Source organism: Oryza brachyantha, chromosome 1 (genome assembly GCF_000231095.2).
Source record: "Oryza brachyantha chromosome 1, ObraRS2, whole genome shotgun sequence".
Classification (NCBI taxonomy): Eukaryota; Viridiplantae; Streptophyta; class Magnoliopsida; order Poales; family Poaceae; genus Oryza; species Oryza brachyantha.
Genome location: NC_023163.2, coordinates 5,611,534 through 5,634,665, shown reverse-complemented (window position 1 = coordinate 5,634,665; position 23,132 = coordinate 5,611,534). Strand labels below are relative to the sequence as shown.

At 44.0% G+C, this 23,132-nt stretch overlaps 5 protein-coding genes across 6 annotated transcripts; 2 read left to right on the top strand and 3 right to left on the bottom strand.

Annotated features, from left to right (window-relative positions):
• The first annotated feature begins 299 nt into the window (after window positions 1-299).
• On the top strand, window positions 300-2,962 carry LOC121055753 (protein JINGUBANG-like). The gene is made up of 2 exons (XM_040528819.1): window positions 300-1,610; window positions 2,927-2,962. The coding sequence occupies exons 1-2, from the start codon at window positions 300-302 to the stop codon at window positions 2,960-2,962; spliced, it is 1,347 nt and encodes a 448-aa protein (XP_040384753.1).
• Window positions 2,963-4,563: 1,601 nt separating this feature from the next.
• Window positions 4,564-6,263, bottom strand: LOC102701598 (probable aquaporin TIP4-2). The gene is made up of 2 exons (XM_040529117.1): window positions 5,695-6,263; window positions 4,564-5,433 (listed from the first exon to the last, which is right to left on the bottom strand). Exons 1-2 carry the CDS (start codon window positions 5,834-5,836, stop codon window positions 4,796-4,798), a joined length of 780 nt encoding a protein of 259 aa, XP_040385051.1. The 5' UTR covers window positions 5,837-6,263; the 3' UTR covers window positions 4,564-4,795.
• A 2,646-nt stretch (window positions 6,264-8,909) lies between these two features.
• On the bottom strand, window positions 8,910-10,247 carry LOC102701317 (probable aquaporin TIP4-3). The gene is made up of 2 exons (XM_040528330.1): window positions 10,042-10,247; window positions 8,910-9,913 (listed from the first exon to the last, which is right to left on the bottom strand). The coding sequence occupies exons 1-2, from the start codon at window positions 10,166-10,168 to the stop codon at window positions 9,285-9,287; spliced, it is 756 nt and encodes a 251-aa protein (XP_040384264.1). The 5' UTR covers window positions 10,169-10,247; the 3' UTR covers window positions 8,910-9,284.
• Window positions 10,248-14,016: 3,769 nt separating this feature from the next.
• LOC102704004 (activating signal cointegrator 1 complex subunit 1) lies at window positions 14,017-20,066 on the bottom strand. 2 transcript variants are annotated; one of them, XM_006643888.3, is made up of 14 exons: window positions 19,926-20,066; window positions 19,668-19,725; window positions 18,585-18,726; window positions 18,165-18,373; window positions 18,032-18,069; window positions 17,848-17,927; window positions 17,684-17,751; window positions 16,725-17,001; window positions 16,152-16,264; window positions 16,006-16,071; window positions 15,690-15,780; window positions 15,092-15,159; window positions 14,741-14,778; window positions 14,017-14,558 (listed from the first exon to the last, which is right to left on the bottom strand). In XM_006643888.3, the coding sequence occupies exons 1-14, from the start codon at window positions 19,949-19,951 to the stop codon at window positions 14,372-14,374; spliced, it is 1,461 nt and encodes a 486-aa protein (XP_006643951.2). In that variant the 5' UTR covers window positions 19,952-20,066; the 3' UTR covers window positions 14,017-14,371. The 2 variants fall into 2 exon arrangements, with proteins under 2 accessions (XP_006643951.2, XP_006643952.1); XM_006643889.3 differs by lacking the exon at window positions 19,668-19,725 and having other exon boundaries at window positions 19,926-20,065.
• Window positions 20,067-21,438: 1,372 nt separating this feature from the next.
• LOC102703723 (60S acidic ribosomal protein P3-like) lies at window positions 21,439-22,897 on the top strand. Its single transcript, XM_006643887.3, has 2 exons — window positions 21,439-21,707; window positions 22,571-22,897. The coding sequence occupies exons 1-2, from the start codon at window positions 21,510-21,512 to the stop codon at window positions 22,733-22,735; spliced, it is 363 nt and encodes a 120-aa protein (XP_006643950.2). The 5' UTR covers window positions 21,439-21,509; the 3' UTR covers window positions 22,736-22,897.
• The last annotated feature ends 235 nt before the right edge of the window (window positions 22,898-23,132 follow it).

The following is a 23,132-nucleotide window of genomic DNA, read 5'->3' as shown; positions in this document are numbered from 1 at the left end:
TGCACGCGATTTTGTATATGATCTTACCCCTCGCCGCGATATCATGTTACGATCCGAGTACGTACGCCATTTACTCGGCTCCTTAACTCCGGCGAGTAATGGCGCACCCGCCGTGGTACCACGTATGGCGCGCGCTCGATTTATACGTCTACTCGAGCTACCGGTAACGTGTCGTTGGTGGCAGTAGCAGGCATGGATGCGATCAATTCGGCCGTGTCGTCGTCGTCGTCGTCGTCGTGGTAGAGTGAGCTGGAGCTTGGGGGTGGGAGGAGGTCGAGCTAGGTAGTTGTGTTGTGGCCATGGAGTTTGGGAGGCGGAAGAGCTTTAGCTTCTTTGAGGAGGACTGGAAGACGCGGCCGACGGCGGCGCGCACGCCGGTGCACCACCACTACGCGCGGTCGCCGGTGAGGGAGGCGCCGCACACGCCGCCGAGGCTGAGCCTGTCGTCGGTGCATGGGGTGGAGCTGCCGGGGATGGTCGGGGTTGGAGGCGGCGTGGGAGGGGGCGGGGGCGGCGGCGGCGGCGGCGGCGGGATGTGCTCGCCGTGGGTGCAGTCGCCGCTGCACGGGAGGGTCCGGTTCCCGCCGTCGCCCGCCGCGATCTACCACTGCCTCTCCGCGCTGCACCGGCTTGACGGCGACGTGCACGCGCTCGCCGTGGCGAGGGGCGTGCTGTTCACGGCGTCCGACAGCGGGCGCGTCCGGGCGTGGGCGGCTCCCGGGTGCTTCAACCGCGGCTACCTCGACGTCGGCCGCGGCCGCGTGCCGGCGCTCGCCGCGTGCGGCGGGACGCTCGTCACGTCCCACGGCCGCGACCACCACGTCCGGGTGTGGACGGTGTGCGCCTCCGCCGTGTGCGACCACATCCGCGCGAAGAAGGCGGCGACGCTCCCGGCGAAGGGCGGCCTCTCGCTCCTCTCCTTCGCCAAGAAGCGGCCGCCGCACCACCGCGACACCGTGTCCTGCCTCGTGCTCCACGCCGTCGCCGGCCTCCTGTACACCGCCTCCCACGACCACACCGTCAAGGCCTGGAAGCTCTCCGACGGCAGCTGCGCCGACTCCTTCGTCGCCCACGACGGCGCCATCAACGCCATGCTCATCAACGAGGCCGACGGCTGCATCTTCACCGGCTCCGCCGACGGCACCGTCAAGATGTGGCGGCGCGTGTACGGCGGCACGACGCACGCCCTCATCATCGTGCTCCGCTCCGAGCTGTCCCCGGTCAACGCGCTGACCCTCTGTCACGCCGCCACCGGCGCCACGCGCCGGTGCTTCCTCTACGCCGGCTCCTCCGACGGGTACGTGAACGTATGGGAGAAGGAGGCGAGCGCGGGGCGGCCGGCGCACGTCGGGTTCCTCAAGGGCCACCGCCTGGCCGTCTTCTGCCTGGCCTCCGGCTGCAGCGGTCGCGTGGTCGTCAGCGGGTCGGAGGACGCTACCATGCGCGTGTGGCGGCGCGACGGGAAGGGCGGCAGCACGTCGCACACGTGCCTGGCCGTGATCGAGGGCCACCGCGGGCCGGTCCGGTGCCTCGCGGTGGGCGGCGGCGAGGCCGGCGAGGTGGAAGGCAGCATGGTGGTGTACAGCGCCGGGCTGGACAAGAGCGTGAAGGTGTGGAGGATACGCGTCGTCGGGAAGGAGGAGGAGGAGGAAGACGACGACGACGACGACCTGGACGACGAGGACGACGGCGTCGGCGTCGGCGGCGAGCACGACGCGGCGGAAACGTCCCCCGCAGGGAAGGACACGGACGCGAGGGACGAGGCGGCCGTGGTCGCCGACGAAGAGGCCGAGGTGGTGGTCGCGCTCGGGGCGGCGACGCCGGTGCTGTCACCGGTGTGGGTGGAGAAGCGGCGGACGAGCCGAGGGTGACATGCATCCACGAGTATGTACGTACGTACGTGCCACGCCCGCCATGAACGGAATGCACGAGTTTTGCTCGCTCTCCTTGATCGTGTACGCACGCATAGTTAGCCATGGCGGCTGTTCTTCCTCCTCATCGATCGATCGATCGACCATGGCGATTGCGCGAGGAATCAAGGAAATCGATCCATGGATCGAATCGGAGCAGGCCTGCAGCTAGATTCTTGGAGTGATCAGTACGTGTACTGTGTAATAATTCTAGGAGAAAATTTTTCCACAGTGAAAAGAACTGCTTGGTAACAGTAGGCTATTATCTACTGCCTCTGTCTCGTAATAACCTTATTTTTCATTTTTCCATATCCAACGTTTAACCATTCGTCTTATTTGAAAAATTTATAAAAAAACTTAAAAAAATTAGTCACGTATAAAGAACTATTTATAATTTATATTTTATCATCTAGTAACAATAAAAATATTAATCGTTAAAAAATTTCAAATAAGACGAATGGTCAAACGTTGGACACGGAAAAATAAAAAATGATAGGGGAGAAAGTAGTAACGAGTACGGTTTACTGTTAACGTCTGATTTGATTCGATTCTGCGCATGCGTGTGTGATCTTCGCCGACTGTTCGTTCTCCTAGCTGCATGCCACCATGAGCACCAGTCGCCGCCGCCGACGGCCGCTGGTACTGCATGCCGGCCAACCATCGGCATCGCCGCCGGCGAGCCGAGCTTCCCGCCGCCGTGGACGATGGCTCTCGCTGGGTGGTCTCACTGGCGTCGTCAAGTGGAGCAGGGGAGAGGACGGACAGGTGGAGGTGGGGTTGCTGGCCGGCACAGGCACGGTCCAGGTCTCTGGAGCCAGGCTAGACGAGGTACGTACGAGAGTGTCCAGACTTGTCTTTGTCCTTCCTCGCACACACTTGTTTTTGTCGATGAGTATCTATAAAATATCTATAAAATATACTATATAAATTTTTAATAGAAAAGAGATAAATGTTATCTCTTAATTAAGAGACAATCTCTTGCACATATTTTAATGTCAAGTGAGGATAAATTGTAGGGTCATTTGTCCTATGAATCATTTGCTAAGAGTTAGACCATTAAATACGTTGTCTTTTAAAATGATTAGAGATAATATGCTATCTCTATTGTTGGAGGTGAACTTATAGCAGTTTTTGGTCTACGAATAATTTAAAATTGACTCTAGTTTAACTAATCCAGCAATAGGTCTACGAGCCCACGCGAAAAACATAGCAATGGATTACTATATGATTAATTAATTATTAATTATAACAAACTTTTAAACATATTAATATGATATTTAAAACAACTTTCCTATACTTTTTTTTACAAAAGATAGATATTTTATTAATTCGGTAAGCTTGTCCGCAGAAAATGAAAGAGTTTGGGTTAGCTAATCTAATAGAAGAACGCGGCCTTAATTTGTTTAGTTAAATTAGAGTCTTTTCTAAATTACTCTCAGCTAACTCACTCTTGTAGCCATCTCTATTTATTTGGGCCATGTCCAGCCTAGCAAGCCAGTGCAACTTGACCGACCCTCCTGCCTTCTTGAATTGCACATGTGTGGGTTTAAGCGTATATTTGAATGTGAATATCGGTTAGGTCACTCCTCTATTTATCTATCATGGGCTCATTTTCCAAACTATACAACAACATAATGTCCATATAAACTAGTTTGTCCCATTTTACGTGTCTGAATAATTTCACAGATTGTCTTACTGAAACGGTCCCTAAATTGACATCTTCAGTTACCATCTCTATCTTTTTCTCACTTCTGTCTGTGACTGTGGGCCAAAATTTAAATTTTTAACTTTAAATTTAAATTTAAACATCGTTTTGGGAGATTTTTATTATAGTTTATTTTTTAGTCTTACCTTTTAGATCGCTAAAAATATGTATATAAAAATTTTATTCATAAAATACTTTTCGTTTACAAAAATATTGTTTAACTTTTTTCGTAAGAAAAACCAAACGATCATCCTTATATCAACCCAAAGCATGATTGTGTTCTTGATTTCTTCCTAGGCCTCCATATCGATGGAGCTTTCAGTACACGTGATACCAGTGGCGAAGCTGCATATATCTAGGGGGTCTCATAGAAAATTTTTTAACAAAAGTTTATAATTTTTCATCATGTATTTATTCCTCCGATCCAAATTCAAATAATAATGGCATCCCCTCTGTTTCACTGAAGCTTCGCCGCAGCGTGATACCCTCGGTTCTGCACGAATGATCGATTAATCCTACATTCCTATTGCGCCGTCATCATGAATACGAAATGCTTGATTATTGGCACAACATGCATACACTATCCACCAAATTGTCGTCAATCAACATCACTGTTCGATCACTGCTTGTTATAATTTTTCTCTCTTTTTTCACGCGCACGCTTCCCAAACTACTAAACGGTGTATTTTTGTTAAAAAAAATTTATACGAAAGTTGTTTTAAAAAATCATATTAATCCATTTTTAAGTTTTTAATAGCTTAAAATTAATTAATCATATACTAATGATTTTTCTTGGTTTGCGGGAACTGATTAGACTACTTGGCTCTCTCTTGCGAACGAGCCCTATGGGCAATGTTACCGCGTTACACGGATAATTAACAATACGTATTATCAATCGTATAATGGATGCATTCATTCCATATTAATTAATCCTCGATGAGCAAAAACTTTACGTGTACGGGCACATACAGTCGTACACACACACACAAATATATTAAAAATCCCATATTTTCATGTAGGTTTCTTGCATTTTTTGTTCTCGGTGAACGAAATGGTAAAAGCAAAAGCACACATAATTACCCCCCGGAAATTACTTACTCCTCAAAATATCTCGCATCGGATTAGCCAATCCAACGGCCGAAAAGGCGAGCACGTGGGGCAATCCCGGAAGGCCACGTCATCACTCCTGCTGCGGCAGAGGCTGGTGGGCCCCGCCGGCGGCGGCGTCGTCGACGTCCATGAAGAGCAGCTCGTAGGCCACCACCGCGAGGGGCCCACCTGCCAGCGGCCCTACCCAGTAGACCCAGTGGTGGGCCCACGCGCCGGTGGCCAGGGCCGGGCCGAACGACCTCGCCGGGTTCATCGACGCGCCGGTGAGCGCCGCGCCGGCGACGGTGTTGGCGCCGACGAGGAGCCCCGTCAGCAGCGGCCCCGTGCCGCGCGGCGCCGCCCTCCTCGGGTCGAGGATGGTGGCGCAGATCACCAGCAGCAGGGTGAAGGTGAAGACGGCCTCAGCCACGGCGCCCTGGACGGGGCCCACCCCGTCCGCCAGCGCGTGCACCGGCGTGGCCGCGCCGCCGGTGAGGCAGCGGAGGAGGAGGCAGGCGAGGGAGGAACCGAGGAGCTGGGCGAGGACGTAGAGCGCCGAGCGGAAGACGGTGATGTGGCCGCCGACGGCGAGGCCGAGCGTGACGGCCGGGTTGAGGTGCGCGCCGGAGATGTGGAACCCGGCCGTCGCCAGCACCGCCACCACCAGCGCCTGCGCCACCGCCGCCGCCGTCACCGCCGACGGCTCGCCCGCTCCGCCAACCGCCTTCCCTGCATGCATGCGTTAATTAATTAATTTAATGACGCGATCGTGCGTACGAATACAATAAATTGGAAGAGTTGAAGACGACGACGACTAAATGCATCTTCTTGTTGACTTGTTCTTGCAACACTATGCAAAGAACATAAGAGCGGAGCAGAATGGAATGATTTGGATGAACATATATACTACAGTTGTTAGCCATATAAACTAAATTACGCAAATTGATTGAAAGCGTCGATTGATCGAAGCGTGTGCATATGCGTACGTACCGGCGGTCATGGTGGAGGCGACGCCGACGAAGACGAAGAGGAAGGTGAGGAGGAGCTCGCCGACGACGGCGCGGAGGCAGCCGGGCTCCCACGCCTCGCCGCGGTGCCCCAGCTCCAGCTTCGTCATCGGCAACAACGGCATACACACCGATCGATCGATCGATATATGTATAGCTAATTAAGCCTCGGCGATCGATCGATCGATCGATGTCTGAACAAAACTCAAGGGGAAAAAGCAGAAAAGTTAGGCGATCGATCGATGATAAGATGAGAAAAGCTAGCTAAGCCATCGATCGATGGAAACCATTTTTTCTTCCATGGACAAAAAGAAAAAAGCTTAACAAGCTTTATATATATAGTGAGAGGAGATGAGATATGTTAGTGATACAAGTCAAGGAGCTCATAATTGTGAGCCACGAAAATTTCTGCATCGACACAGTACTGGATTTCTCGAAAGGAGGTGCTGTACATGCACGTACGCATCCATCCATCCACGAACATGTTGCACTGTCACACCAAACTGTAGTGTTATATATGCACTTAAAAACGATCTGTCTTAATTGCTTCTTTCTCTGTTCGATCGGACTCGATTAGCTTCTGCACGTACGCAATCCTGCCATATTGGAGTTTATGTGTTGCTGATAGAGTTAGAAACTGTTTAAGGCAGGGTTGATTAGACCCTCTAGTACTCTAGAACAGAAGTTAAGCTAGAGTTTCTTGCAAAATACAACATTATGCAACTCTGAAACTCGATCGATCAAATCAGTCAATTAGCATCATCGATCGATCCGACAGAGGTGAGTAGATGACATGACATGCACCAAGTGGGCCTCAGCTCTGATTGTCTCTGCAGCTGTGCAAAACTACTGATCAGTGATCACGACGACCTGGTGAGGTTGCCATCTGTCGAACAAGGATTGCACAACGGCAGGCAGAAAACTGACCAAGTGAAAATGATCGATACTGACAGGCAAGCGTAGCAGCTGTAAGTCCATATTTTTCTGCTGGAAAATAAACTCTCAATTCCCAATCCAATATACCAGTAGCTTGGAATTAAGAGTAGCATTTGCAAGAGGGAAGAAAAGGAATATATATGAAACTGAAAATTAAATTAAGGAGAAGAAATATAGCACTTTGGCTTCCAAGCTGCGTTGTTCTCTGAATCTGAATCCAGTCGTCGCACTCTCCTCGTACTTGCACGTCTGACACCAAACCTGCTGCTTTCGATCTCGACTTTGACGTTCTCGTCGTTTAGGCCCTGCTCCAAGTTGTCTGAGCGTACAGGACTACCTCGACAGATGATTTAACACCTAAGTATGTTTGAAGTCTTGCAGTAACGTGCTTTAGAACCATATGGCTCAAAAGTGCCCGTTTAGCATCACTTTAGTTTAGATGGGTCAGAAGTTGCTTATAAGCTTTCGTGCTTTAACTATGTTATCTTCCGATTAATACTTTTATACGAAATGAGAATAAAAGTATAAATGAGATACTCTAAGCGGACTAATAATTGTTGTATGATGCACGTGCTTTGATCAATGAGACGAAAGCTTTGATTGCTGATCCTCTCCCTCTGCTAAGCGATCGATGCACGCTCAATTTCTAGATCCACTAAACAATGTGACACTTTTTTCACCGCAACCTCGTAGAACCACATGCTACAGTAGATCGCGTAACCATACATAAGTGGATTTGTTGCACCCTCAATTCCCTAAAGAACAAGCAAGGGCAGTCGACAAGACGAGCTAGTACCGATTCAGTTTGGCAGTAGCGGCACAAATCCTAGAAAACCAATAAGAGCCTATTTGCTACTCCTCGTCCGATAAAAATATTTATCTTTTATAACAAGATTTAGTTAAACTTATAAAATTTTAGCAGCTAATTTTATGTTAGAATAAATTAATAAAATCTAATAAGTTTATGATATTATGATAGTATCCTTAAAGAAAAAAAAAACTAAGTATTTAAGAAATTATTAATGATTAGAATTTTAAATGTTTGATCAAAATTTATCCTAACTATAAATATTTTTGACCTGAGAGCATACTAACTCTCTTTATATTAAATGTGGTCTTTCCCCTTGGGGTCGTACAAAGGGATTATATAGCTGCTAAATACATGCATTACAAACTATGACTCAACTACAACCCAATCTACAGACTAAGCATATGGAAAAAAAACTCAAAATCAACTACAAGTTAAAGGTTGAAAATTCAAATTTTGATTTATAAGCATAAGCAAAAACAAAAGGATAGGAGTGTAAGATTGAGCAGCAACGGATTTAGCACGGCTAGAGCCAATCCACAAGCAAAGGTTAAGTTTGGGTTGTTGTTGACTATCCTTAAAGTCCAATATTTGACCGTTAATATTGGCAGAAAAGCAGTCAAAATGAGCATCCAACATAGTGGCAAAGGTTATTAATTACTAACCAAATTTCACAAGTGTCGATGAATTATTTGTACGCAGATATTTTTGGAGAAAACACACCCAAAATAGAAGAAAAACACCTATGACTAATCATATGCGAGTACATGGATTGAGGGGTTCAAAAGTTAGTGCAAACCAACTTAAAAGTTCCAACTCAGCATGGAACCGATATAGGGGCCCACATGCTAGTCTCTGGTGAAGTCGGTGGCCTAGGAGTGGGATCCATAGGTCAGCCGAACAGGTAGCTCGGCTAAACCCTAGCTAGCCCCCCTAGCCTTGTGAGTAAAAGTTAAATAAAAATGTAGGGATGATAATCTGATAGAACGAACCCAACCTACAGATCTAATGATAATCTGAATAAACAAACCCAAGACATGCTACGAAACAGGATTGCAAAATACAGGAAAAACGTAAGAATGACCATTTGAGTGGACCACAGAAAAAATATAGGAATTTAATGAGAGATAAAGACTCAAAGGATTTTTTCCATGAGGTTTTACCTCTTATTAACTTTCCTCCAAAATTTGTTTGGGAAAAGACATTCCATAGGAATTTCATAGGATTTTATAGGATTCATTCCTTTGTTTCAAAGGGTTTTGTGGGGAAATTGCTATAGGAATAAAATCCTCTAAAATTCCTATGAATTTCCTTAAAATCAAAGGGGCTTAATCTGTTTTGTGTAGGATTTTCAATTGCTAGCTCCATCCACAATAGGATTGTTTTTCTCCTCAAAATTATATTCACGGCACCTGTCGGCAATGTGCTTCTGAAATTATTGAGACTGAATCCGATAGCTCAACAGTTGCGCAATTGCTCGATGCAGCTATATTTTCAAATCTAAAAAGCTTTCATGATACATGCCAAAGAAAATACAGGTAAGTTTGTTCAATGCAAACAAAAAGTGAAGCAGGCCTGCTAAGCATTCTTGATCCAGCCATCTTAAAGCTTCATGCAGAACCAAACTTAATCCAAATCCTTAGTTAACCTAAATATTTTATTTGATAATCCAAACTAGTACATATTGCATGCATATAAATACCATAAAAATAACAAATGATACGACATATTATTTTCACTAGCTTGAGACCAAAAGTTCATTATCATAATTCATAACCTAATTAGAACTTTTTTTTTGTTTTTTGAGGGGGAAAAAGCCTAATTACGACCTAGAAGTCGTCATTCGTAGGAAGCGGCTCATGTCCAGGCCGGCCCATGAAAAGGCTCTCGTAGAGCAGCCCAGCGAGCGGCCCACCTATCAGCGGCCCAGCCCAATAGACCCAGTGGTCGGCCCAGTCTCCCGCGACGAGGGCCGGGCCGAAGGAGCGGGCCGGGTTCATGGACGCGCCGGAGTAGGGCCCGCCGGCGAGGATGTTGGCGCCGACGACGAGGCCGACGAGGAGCGGGCCGAGCGCGCCCCCGGCGGCGCCGCGGCGCTGCTGGTCGACGACGGTGGCGTAGACGGCGAAGAGGAGGGAGAAGGTGAGCACGGCCTCCATGAGCACCCCGCGCGCGGCGCTGACGCTGGCGGCCAGCGCGTGCACGGGGACGGGCTCGCCGGCGGCGAGGGCGGCGAGGAGGAGGCAGGCGAGGGAGGCGCCGAGCAGCTGGGCGAGGACGTAGAGCGCCGAGCGGAAGAGCGTGATGTGGCCGCCGACGGCGAGGCCGAGCGTGACGGCCGGGTTGATGTGGCCGCCGGAGACGTGCAGCCCCGCCGACACCATGACGGCCACCACCAGCGCGTGCGCCGCCGCCACCGCCGTCAGCCCCGCTATCGTGTCGCCGCCGCCCAGCTTGGCTGCCGTACGTGCATACAAGGACAACATCAAAACTCACATGAAAAAAAGAAGAAGAAGAAAAGAGAAACCATGCAAGAGATGAAAGAAATGATGGTGTGTAAACGCATGCATGCGCGCGCGTACGTACCGGCGGCCATGGCGGAGGCGACGCCGGAGAAGACGAAGAGGAAGGTGAGGAGGAGCTCGGCGAGGACGGCGCGGAGGCAGCCGGGGTCGGTGGCCTCGCGGTGGTGGCCGAGTGCGAGCTTCGCCATGGCCGGCGGCCTCGCGCGGAGTGGTGTGCGTCACTCACAAGTGATCCACGAGGATATAGGAACTGACGCTGTGACGCGTACATATATAGGATGGATGAGATAGAGATGACGCCGAACGTGGTGAGAAATAAACACGGGGATATCTGTTGCATTCAGTAAAAATTCGAAACTCTGTTTTGGTTACTGGCCACCGTTTAATTTGGGCTTCGGTAACTATAAATCGTTGAACAAGCTAGGCTATATTGCTATATTTTGTTGAAGAGGTTTTTTAATATCCTTGAAAATTTAATCTATATTTTTTATTTTAAAATTTCTCTTGAGTTAACAACATAATTTTGTATTAAAATTTTTGGTATCTTAAGATATTTTTGAAGAATGATAAAAAACGTTTTATTAAAATACTGCTATAGCATAAAATGGTAGAGATTTTTACTATACAATTGATTGTGCTTGAGGTCGTATGGCTCGGCTCGACTCAAAAGCCAAAAGAGCTAAATCCAAACCTCAATCTTTCTTAGCTCATTTATAGAGCAAAGTGCACACCCGGTCCTTAAACTTGTTGGGATGTGTCACACCGGTCTATAAACTCTATGTTTTGATGTCATTTAAATCTATAAGCCAAATAGCTGATGTGTCTTATTACAAATCACCCTCTCAGTTAATACGATAGCTCAAGTTAGTCTTTAGGAATCCATCGTATCGATCTTTTCCTGGACACCTCGTACCCCTTTGGCTTCGCTCGCGACTGTTCGTTTCTTTGTCCAACACATCTAAGCGGGCGGCAACCGAAGCAGCGACATCAAGGGCACCAGTGAGGCGCCGACGAGAGCCTTAGCGAGGGCAGGCCACCGAACTAGAGCCGCAAAAGGGGTTCCTCCCTCTGTTTATGGCGAGTTTGATCGATTTGGCAGGAAAGATAGCTGCAAATAGGAAGAGGAAAGCTACAAGAACAACCTCCAACAATGGAAATCAAGAACATGTTCTTCTCTTTATGTTCTTTTTTTATTGGTAGCGTGTTTTTTTTTAAAAAAATGTTTGCCAGGGTGATCTTATAATCTAATTTAGGGGGTGATTTGCAATAAAACATCATCAGCTACTAGCCTTATGGACTTAAACTTAAATGACATCAAAACAGATTAATGGACCTACATAGTCGCTTGAGAGTTTATGAACCGGGGTAACACACTGACAAGTTTAAGGATCGGGTGTACACTCTGCTCCTCATTTATATATATGGTACAAGTCGTGCCTAAGCTAGCTCGCAAGCCACTTGTTTGGCTTGTGAGTCTAAGCTGGCATGTAGTTATGTACATCGTCTTATCATCTAGCTAATGAAGCTATCATTTATTAACTTACCCATTATCATGTGGATTATAGTTATATGATTATCATCTGAACTATATAGAGAATTAAATATATGATTGTTCTACTTTTATTTCTCATTATTTTCTTCATGTTTCTTTTTTATATATGAACAAAATATTCTATACAGGAGGCTCGTGAGCTCGAGCAGGCTTGAGCCATGAAAAGAGCCTAACCATGATTTAGCTTTGTTCCCTAATCAAACCAAACCAAGCATGTGTTCTTACGAACCTTCACAAGCTAGCTGAGCCGAACCAGGGCTTGGCTCGGCTCGTTTTCACCCCTATGTACGTGCAAATATGTACATGCTACGCTATTGAATGCATTATTGATATTTATGCTATACTAAAAAGAGAGACAAAAGATTGTACCTGGTTGAAACGCCATACATATGCAACATACGAATCTCTAATAGAAGAAAAAAAAAATCTGACAACAGGAAATGTAGATGCACATATATACAATTATACACTTTTGTTGCAGATTGGTTGTGGCAGTGCCACAAGCATGCATGCCAGTCAAAATTAGTCACACAGTCATACCCCGGTTTCAGGGATCTCCCCATGACAGTAGACAATTAATCTGGCTGCAACTTTGACTATTACTCCTATGTGCTCAATGGTTTTAGTTTTTTCACGAGCGCTCACATTTAGTGTTTGCTCGATCGATGTATTGTGTACTCAGTACACAGTGTGCTTGTGTGTGCTGACAGCATTGAGGGTTAGTGGAACTATGGTGGCGTTGGAGACAATCGACAAGGGCTCTTAGGATTGTTTGGTTACCGGCCACACTTTGTTATAGCTTGTTGTGTCCAAAGTCACGCAATAAACCATCTGTTTCTGTTTCATAATATAAGATGTTTGACTTTTTTTTCTCGTAATGTTTAACCATTTGTCTTATTCAAAAAATTATGAAAATATCAATTATTTTGCTTTTAACTTATTTTATTATCAAAAGAACTTTAAACACGACTTATCAATTTTTTTTATATTTGGACTAAATTTTTAAATAAGACGAATGGTTAACCGTTACAACAAAAAAGTCAAACATATTACGTTATGAAATAGAGATAATAGTTGTTTAGGTGTAGTTATAGTTATAACCAGGGGCGATCCTACGTTGTTTTACCCAGAGTCACAGGACCCGGGTAGAATTAAAATTTTTAGTTATTTTAGTCTATATTAATCATTTTATTAGTTGAAAATAAGAATATTATATGTGTTATGATATGTATAGAATCTCCGGTAATTTAGGTTCGCCGTTGGTTATAACAAGATTCTCTTTCAGCAATTTAGGTTCCACGTACGTGTCAGTCACAAAACATAATGAAAAAAGTATGACTGAACTAAACATTAGTCATTGTTTGGCACTTGCAGGTTTGTGGCTGCCAACGATCGATAGCGAAACCGGCCGGAAATGTACGTGAGGCAGTAGTAGCGATAAGTTCTCAGTGGATCTGGATTCTGGATACTATTTGTTCTGGGTGGTATATACTCTCCTTGTTTCTAAAATGGCTATAGTTTTAGCCAACCAAAGACAGATCAAACAGGAGGATGATAGCTAAAAACGAGAAAGTAATAAGAAAAAGGCCCAGTAGATCCCATTATTATAAATAGGGTCTTTATGGAATAAACTCTTTAGGCCTGGTTCGGTTTGGAGAAAAACCATAGAAAATATTTGTTTCTTAGATCGCATGTATATAAACTTTTATTTACAAATTAATTTTTGTCCGTTTGGTTTTTTTCTCCAAAAAGAGTGAAAAGACGGCCCAGATGGAGTGATGGTGCTTTAGTATACGGAGCAGCCTCCTGAACGATGAATGAGCGACTGATGAGCGATGACTGCAGTCCCGTTTGCGTTATGGACTGCGAAATTTGGATCGGAAAGAAAAAAAGCTGCTTTCCGTGCACACATTTGTCGCCTAGGCCATTCATTCGAAAGACAGAAAGGAAAATAAAGCCTTGATCTTGGCCAAAAGGAAAATGAAACGGCCATGGAAAGCAGGCTGATCTAAAGCCGGTAGTAGGCCGGTGATGTTCTCTCTCTATCACACAGGCACATATATACCGACAGACAAGCAGCACATGGGTAAGGATGGATTGAGGCTTCTATCTGTGTTAAGTCTCAAGAGTGAGTTTTGAGAGAGAGTGAAAGAGAAGAATGGGATGATCACGCAAAACTGAGATATATTATTAGTCGATGACAAATCAAATATTAGCTATTGCAAACTTAAAAAATGAAATAAGATGATTTTCAAAGTAACTTTTAGATAGATTTTTTTTGTTGCAAGAAACACGTCGTTTACTAGTTTGGAAAGTGTGCTCACGAGAAACATTGAGAGTTTTTCTCCTTACCATCCAATGCCAAAGCGTGCATTCACACTGACATGTGGGGCCTGGCTCCACCTGCCAGTGAGATGGCCAAGCTGAGCTGTGAAGATGTATGGAGCAAAAGGAACTAGCATCCTTAAACCCAGTTGAGGAGACAAGCAGCACATGGGAGCTAAGATGATTGATGGGTTGAAATTGAACATAACCAGAGGAAGTAAACAGCAGGCTAGATTGTACCATGGGCCAGACCGAAAACGATGTTAACCAACAGATTGACAACTCCAGGGAGCACTCTGCCATTGATAAACACCATGATGCATGATGGCTCATCCCACCCACCCTCAAAAGAAAGGCCTATATAGACTGAGCATGCCACACTCTAGAACAATCCAAGCATAAGACATGCCACATTATTGCTTCAGTAACAGTACACCGCAAAGTCGTCCTAAGGGGGATGATGCTGGTGAAAGATTTGAAACATGGCAATGTGTTTGTCATGAAACTCACTCGGTTAATCCGTTTGCATCTCCTCGGGCAAGGGGATTGAAGAACAGCAGTAGTAGTATCCGGTCTCATCAAACTTGAATCTCTGAGAAAGATGGACTTCAGGAATGAGGTACTCGCCCCAGTCATGTTCCCCGAATTTTCTGAATATATTCCGAGCATCAAATGAGTCATTTCTTTGGTTCTGTTTCTTGCTGCAAAGAGAAAAAGACAATCGACGTAAGCCTGCAGTACATAGACAGCTGATGGTGTGGAACTATTGTAATAATTGATTGTAACTATGTGCATCTTAGAAGCAGAGGCCCGTTTATCCATTATCTAAAAAACACAGACAACTAATTATTAAGATGAAGAAGAAAAACATTTACTGTGTTACCTCTTCCTATGCCTCACATTCATTATGGTCGCATGCAACTGCAATTGAAAAGAGGAAGACAATTTTAGCATCAACTATTGCTGTTTTAATGCAATGCATAATATTTTCCCCAAATTATCACAAAAGGATCCAGAATAATAATGGAGGTACTGAAGTTAATAAGAATTTTTTTTTAGAAATAAAATATAACACAGCAGTATTATGCAAAATTTGCATTTCAGACTCATCCAATAATCAACTGGACTTTCAATGCTGCTGCCAAGAATTTCACAACTATTAGCTTCAGAGAAGAATTATCTGTTGATGTCAAAGAAGCTAAAGAGGGAAGTGCTTTAATATATATTTACTAACCTTCAGTTCTTGTCTTGCATCCCTTTCAAGTACTAGTCCTGACTTCACAAAGGCATCAGTTATAACTTCTGTTTAAGTGAGAGGAAGTGAAGAAGCAACGTTTTGCATTAAGAAGGTTGGAACTTATCTACTACAAGTTCGGTTATGCAAACTTTTCATGTGGGCTGTATGTTAAGTGATTAATGAAAGCCTAACACAGTAATATCATGAGTAATTTTTCCAATACCCCTATCACATATTGAAGACATGATTTATCAGGCCTCCTACTACCTATAAACCACAAAATATATCCCATCAACAAAAGGCATCTCAAACAGTGCACATGTGACTGGTTACACAAACACGAGTTTTCACTTGATATGTCCCCAAGATTGTTAATTACTACATCCATCCCAAAATACAGCAAATTTTGGCTGTGTATCTGCCTATCTGGACAAGCGCTTGACTAGATACATAGCCAAAAGTTGCTATATTTTCCAGAGGTAGTAACAGATACAAGTTACATCTATAGGCACCAATAAGCTTCTTAGGAAAATCTAAAGATTAATATATTAAACAGATAAGACTTCTAGTCAATCATCAGAATTTCAAAGGATACTGCAAGCACGTTGTAGGCGCCCCTCTTCACCAACCTCCAGCACGGGAGCATATACTACCCTGGCCCTAGCTGGTGAGCCTTTCATGCATGTCTGGAATGAAATATTCTCATTGGATTGAATATTTGAATTATTGGAAAAAGTTAGAGAAACAGTACAGACACCTTTTATAAGCAGGTATTAAAATGGACTTCACAACAATAATGTGTTTAGGAACACATATTTTGCTCTCTGGCTCGAATTATCTACTTAGCTCTTCCAACTGTAAATGCACAAATGAGCTTCCAGTCAGAGAACTGTTCGAGAATGGCAACTCACCAGACCTCTAAGTTGGATGGAGATTGGTCGGTTTTCCAAGGCTTCCATTACTTGGGACGATACTGACTGTATCCACAAGGTAATGCGTCCTTACTGTCACCTCAGACGATAGATCTAAGATCACAATAATCTGGAAATGAAATTACCTGGAGCACATCAGAAGCCTTCGCAATCCGATCCTTATTCCATAGCTTCAACATAAGAACTGTTAGGTGAAATGTTTTGGGTTTAATAAATATCGACTTGTCGATGCCAAAATCTACAAATCATAAAAAAAAAGCTTAGTTTAATGCCTGAACAGTGTAGAATTTGTAATATGAAAATTGCATATCAAGCAATGCATTAAGTACCATCAAGATGCCTAAGAAGATTTAGAAAACAAAATACAGATACGAGATTTGCTATGCAAACAAAAGTTTCCTTTTCCTTTTATATTTCCAAACTTCAAACATTCCCACTAGCTCACCTTATTATTTTCATTGTTAAACAGAGATATACTAGTTATGCCATATCTGCAATATTAAGCATAACCATTTGAGATAATCAACAGTGTGGCACGTAACAAATAAAATATGAATACAAAACTCCCAACTTGGAAGGTTAAAAATTAGAGTTGCAATCTAACTTTATTCACAAAAGGTGAACTTTGGTAGAGTTGATAATAGGTATACTCCAATATAGAACACAAAGTAGTAGGAAAATCAGCAAAGCTTTTAGACCTGGTCGAGAGCCCTTAATATCCATTTTAACTCTGACAGACGACTCCTCTTGGACTTGCATCTTTATTGAAACACTAGGGCTCTCTACTTGCTTTTGTTCATGGTCCATTTCATCCATAGAACCTTCGCTCAAGTCCTCACCCTTATCACTATCTACATGAGAAGAAGTCCCAAGGATTGAGCACTGGAAGTGGTTCAGCTTCTCAACAAGGTTTGGGTGGATAGCCAATGGAAGCGAAATGAAGTGAGAGTAATCTAGCATTGGACTTTTAACGGCCTGAAACAAAAGGAGGAGCTCAGCAGTCCAGAGTGATAACTATGATTAGATTAGCCGACATAAATAGGATTTGAAACATGACATTAGAAACACTGGTGGCAGCTGATTATATTTGTGAGTAGCTCAGTGACAATGGATGCACAACTGTAAACCTTTTAACAACTTTAATTGGGACTAGTCTAGTGCTACTGCATGAAATATAAGAGATATCCTGCATCAGTTTTCATGCTTTGATATAATATTGTTAACAGAGTAAGGCACCGTTCGGCAATTGGAGAAAGGCTGTTTTCCATTAGCACGCTTACCGAACTGCTAAATGGTGTTTTTTGGCACAATTTTCTATAGAAAAGTTGCTTTAAAAATCATATTAATCCATCTCCAAGTTTAAAATAATTAATACTCAAATAATCATACACCAATGACTCATCTCATTTTAAGTATCTTCTTCTTGTTCATTCCCTCCCTCTCAAACTCACCCTAAGACCTTTAAAAGTTATCACTGATAACTATCCTAGCTTGTATTTTACATTAAATGGTCAGGAGGACATGAATAAGAACATTAGTGCAATGAAACTCACGTAGTTTCGTAGGTGCAGTCACACATCAGAAATTATTATGCTGCAGTAATATGTAACAAACAAAAAGGTACATATAAACAATTGCAGGTGCACCAAATGTGTACCTCTTCAAGAACCTTTGCAATTTTCTCTGAAGCATCTCTAATATTCTCAGTAGTTTTAGCTTCAAGAACTGAAACAATCAATATGGCACAAACATTAGCTTCAAAAGTTACCAACAGCTTACTTCATCAAGCATACTTGAATAATAAACAGTATATATTTTTACCAATACATGTTTCCTCCTTTGAAGATGGAAATATAATTTTGACCCCAGTCTCCTCTTCAATTTTCTTCTGCATAGTTCCACTGTGTGCCAAAGAATGCAATTGATTCTCATAATCTAAGAGATAAAGGCCAGCATTATCCTCAACTGAGGATGGTGCATATAAGCAGGTTCAAGAGAACAATACCCCTTTCCTTTCAGAAAGCGCATCAGGGGAGCATCTACCTAGAAAAGAATTCAATTGATGAATATTTCAAAATAATATACTATTACATATCACTCATACATATCAATTGTTACACATATCAAATCAAGCAAACCTGAAGAGAAGATGAACACTTTTCAGATAAATTGGACCTATCTAGGTCCTTATTGAAGCTAGCATCCTCCATAGTGTCTTCCGTGGCTAATTTATTTTCTGGCAATGATTCAATGTTGGTGGAAACTTCCATAACATCAGTTCTTTTATCTATGGCTGAATTCTCTACCACTTGTTTGCTTACAGGATTTGACATCTCATTAAGGTTGGCTGCATCAGGTGGAATATAAGATCATTCAGAAATGCCAGCCAATGCTATACACACACAAGTTAATGAATGGGAATTTAGAGATTGATGGCTATTGTCTTTACAGCATCTTAGATTGGCAGCATCAATCACAACTAGGGTATATCCAGGTTTGAATGCACTATGATCTTTACTCAAAGGTGTTAGAAGTAGCAGGTAGCAAATGGGGCTTACCTTTTGGAGCAGTGGCTTCTGTAGAGATTGGCCTCCATCTCTGCACAGGAGACTTTCTTTTCTTGTGTTTTGCCACATTATTCGAGGACCCTTGCAGCCCTTCCATTACAATTGAGTAACTATTACTTCGAATAAATGATCCCTATCATGGTCAAAATACTATCATGTGAACATTGTATTGTGGGGATGTAACACAGAAAGCTTGGATGAGGGCACAAACAGAAAAAGAAACAGCAGAAGCAGATAATGAGGTGCCAAAAATTCTTTGCTGTGCAGAGCTAGAGGGTTCCAGGTCTGCAATGTTAGTATTAATCTCAAGGGCAGCCTAATTGCTACTGAAGCCATTAAACTAAACATGGACTGCCATAACATACCGCAGAAAATGAACACATTAAAAGAGGCAACACACTAAGTGACTCACAAGACAAGCACAGCAGCCAGCCTATTTGCTGACATCAAGGATGAAATTTGCATTTGGAAAGAAGCTGGCATGTTTAAAAACATGAGTGAGTACTGCAACGTATTAGTTTGGAGCAAGTTTGCTTCTTGGTCTTGTCTGGCTTCGACAGCTTCTTGTTAATGTAACAACTTGTACTACATCTGCTCAATATTATAAGATGTTTTGGCCCTACCTAGATTCATTCATAGATCACTAAATATGTTTTACATATGTATTTATATTCATTAGCATCCATATGAATCTAGTAAAAACCAGAATATCTTATAATGTGAAATGGAGGTAATAACGTTTTATTCGCTTCAATCTTAATGAAATTGGTCGGCCTCCTTCGGCTGGCCCTGCAACTAAGTGACTCAGTAATTGTCTCAAGAGAGACATGGCAATGGCATAGCTGTTCGCAGCCATAGTTGATTCAATCAATTGATAACATAATAAGATAAACCCTAACAATATAATCTTTATTTTTCAACAAAATCCCTAAACCCCCCCACTGCTAGCTCCCAATTGACACACTGCGGTTCAAACAGACTGAACAACGCCACTATGAGTTTCTAAATAATCTTACGAAAAAAAAAACAACGGGAAGCTTATGGCGGGAGAGCACCGGGGCTAGAGGAATCCACCTGGAGGCAGCGCAGCGCGGAACCTGCGGCGCGTAGAGGCCTCCCGAGCCGACTAGACCTAGAAAGACGGCACGGAGACAGAAAATTGGTAAGAGAGAGCGGCACCCCCAAGCCAAGCCCGACGATCCGGGTGCCCCCTTCGCTGCTTCGATCGAGGAAAAGATTGGATTTTTACTAGCTTCCTCGAAGAGTGGTAGGGAGGAGGAGGAGGAGGACGTTTTTGGAGGGGGGACTCGGGGGAGGGGAGGGGAAGCGAACCTTGCGACGGAAGTGCAGGCGAGCATCGGGGTGGAGAGCTGGAGATAGTCGCCGGCGTTGTTGGTGGGGGAGGCGGGACGGCGGATTCCGGTTCAGCTTGTCTGCCGTTGAGAGGTGCCGTCGACGCCGTGCGTATGGGAGGAGGAAGAACCGATACAAGTATTTGCAATTTTGACATTTTAGTTTATTTAAAAAAAACTTATTTTATAAATAGAGTTTTAAAAAAACTTATTGCACGAATTTTTTTACCGTGCCAACGTTATTGTCGTCGTCGTTGTATAGGACATCGCCAATAATATTGGTGCTGTACTGTAACCACATGAGCATAACATTATAACCACATGAGCATAACATTATGACTTAAATGATGACGCCAATAACGTCGCCGTGGTCAAAAAAATCCATTTGTACCGTAAGTTTTTTTTAAAGATCTAGTAAAATAAGTTTTTTAAAAGAATCAAAATATCAAATTTCCACTACAGGTACGGTAGAATAAAAAGTGCTCGCCTTGAATGCATTCAGATTTTGGGTCCGGATACATACTAAAGATGAACATGATATATTTTTTATTTTTTAAATATTTTAATAAATACCAAAAGTCCAAATGCACGTCTAAACTCAATATCAAATTAGCTAAGCCCAATTAAGCAAAATTCTAGATTTAAGCTTATCCCCCGACTCATTCATCAGTTTGTCCGCCCGGTCAACTGGTCCCCGGTTTACAACTGCGCGTGCAGTTTAGTTGCTGGATAGCCACCGAACTTCAGTTTCGAATGTTCGATTAGTTTTCATCGAATGCATTTATACGCGTGTTCATATGTGAGCTATAAAGTAAATATTACAAAATAAGTTACAATGAAAACATCTAAAATTAATCACAAACGAAACGAAATGATGAAATCGTTTTACACAGGAAACTGCAGCCAACTAGCAGACATTGCCTGACATGCCGAAACAAAACAAATTTGCTTCCAAATGTCAAGGACAGTATGTGGCCGATATTGCCGTGGCACATGCGAGCGAGGTTGGTGGAGACGGCGGCTGGCTTGGCCCGGTGCTGCGGCCACCACGGCGGTGAGGGCTGAGTTAGAACAAAATATATATGATACCATTTTTTTTTTATTTTTTTTGCTTTAAATTAAATTTAAAAATTAATTTAATAAATTGTAGTTAAAATTTTTTCTGAGTGCTGAGACCCTCTGGGCTCTACCTAGCTCCGCCCCCAATGACGGCCGTAACCAATGCGTGGTGGCGGGGAGTCGGAGACAGCATGCGAGAACTCCGATGGTGGCCATACATGATCTGCGGCTCAGACGGAGAAGGGTGGAGGAGGCGCCATGCCCAGCGGTGGTCGCCGGCGAAGACGGAGACAGCCGACGTGTCGCAAGTCGCGACGTGGGCCGGGCCCATGATTAGTAAACGTTCCATCATGGGCTTTTTCCAAGCCGGCCCAGGAAAGCCCAGAAGCGCCCCCACTACATAAGCTCGGGATCCCGCACACTAGGGCTTCGACATCGCCTCGCCTCGCCTCGCCGCCAACCTTCACGAAGCCTCCTCCGCCGCCGCCGCCGCCGCAGAGGCGTCATGGGCGTGTACACCTTCGTGTGCCGGAGCTCCGGCGACGAGTGGACGGCCAAGCAGCTCAAGGGCGAGCTCGAGGCCTCGGCCGCCACCCACTACGAGCTGCAGCGCCGCCTCGTCGCCGCCGCGTCCGCCGCCGACTCCGCCGCGGGAGTCCAGTCCTCCTTCGCCATGGTCACCCCCAGCTCCGCCGTCTTCCAGGTCCGCGTTCGTCGTCCTGATCTAGAAATGGAGTACTACCTCTTTTAATTCGTGTGTTAGTTGTTACTATAGATCTTAAAATAGCTGCTATTGTGTCAGATATTTGGCATCGACGGGTAAACTGTGCTATGTTCAGTTGATGTTTGGTGATCTGACCTCGATTGTATATGATTGCAATTTGCATTTAACACGGAATTTTAGTGTATCAATTTGCATTTACCGCAATCACAATGCTAGTTTAGTACAGTGGTTAAACTGTTGTGATTATGTGGTCAACATTGCCTTCAGCATCATACTATGTATTTTAGTGAGGCAAGCTTATTCGCTATATGCTATATCAATGTCCAGCTGTTTTGGTGTTCGCACAGGGGATATAGTTATGTGGCAACTACACCCCCATCTCTTCGCTTATGCTTATGTTTGTAAGCCAAAATTTAAATTTTCAACCTTAAATTGGAGTTGATTTTGGGGTTTTCTCACCGAAGTTTATTTTCTAGCTTTAGCTATTTAGATCGCTAAGAATACATATATAATCTTTTTATTGATAAATTAATTTTTTGTTTTTAAATATGCCGCTAGAAAAGCCAAACAATCACCCCCTATTTGTCTAGCCTAACCTTTAATTTTTATTATATACATTTAGTATATTGGATTTTTGCTGCTTCACTTGCTGTTTGTTCCTGATTTACATCAGGACTCAGGAGGTATGCAAAGTCAATTCTAGCCATTGGTAACTTAGCACGTCACTATTTGTGTAGTATCAAGGACATGAGTATCAGTCCAAACTGTACGTGCATGTGTGTCATACCATTTCCTGTAAGGCTGTAACCAATTTTGTAGTCCTGACTTGAATTCTCACACAGGTGATCATTGGTGCCGTTGGTGGTGGTGCTGCGATTGGTGGAGGTGCTGCCGCTGGTGGTGCTGCTGCTGGTGGAGCTGCCGCCGAGGCCCCCAAAGCCGAGGAGAAGAAGGAAGAGGAGAAGGAAGAAAGTGAAGATGACCTTGGATTCTCCCTCTTCGATTAGATTTTGCTTTCCTATATCCCACAAGTTTGTCATGGTCTTTTTGCGGTAGTTTTGGTGTTTGATGCCCATGAACCAGAGGCTTGGCAACCTGCTAAAGTCTCTTAAGATACCTTGACTTGTGGTCATGAATGTTGGCTATATATCTGTGTGGTTTTCAGTTTATGTCAAATTTTGGTTATATAAATTTGTCATGGTCCTTTTGCATCTATTTAGGATCAACTGCTGAAGAAAGAATTAAGACAATCAGCACAAGTAAATTGTTCTTAAAGCTTAAGGAGTGACTGTTTTATTTTTTTCATGAAAAAAGCTAAATGACATGTTTATAAATGAAAAATAATTTAGAAATAAAAATTTTATGTAAATATTTGTTTTGATGCTAGGGCTGGAAAATAAACTC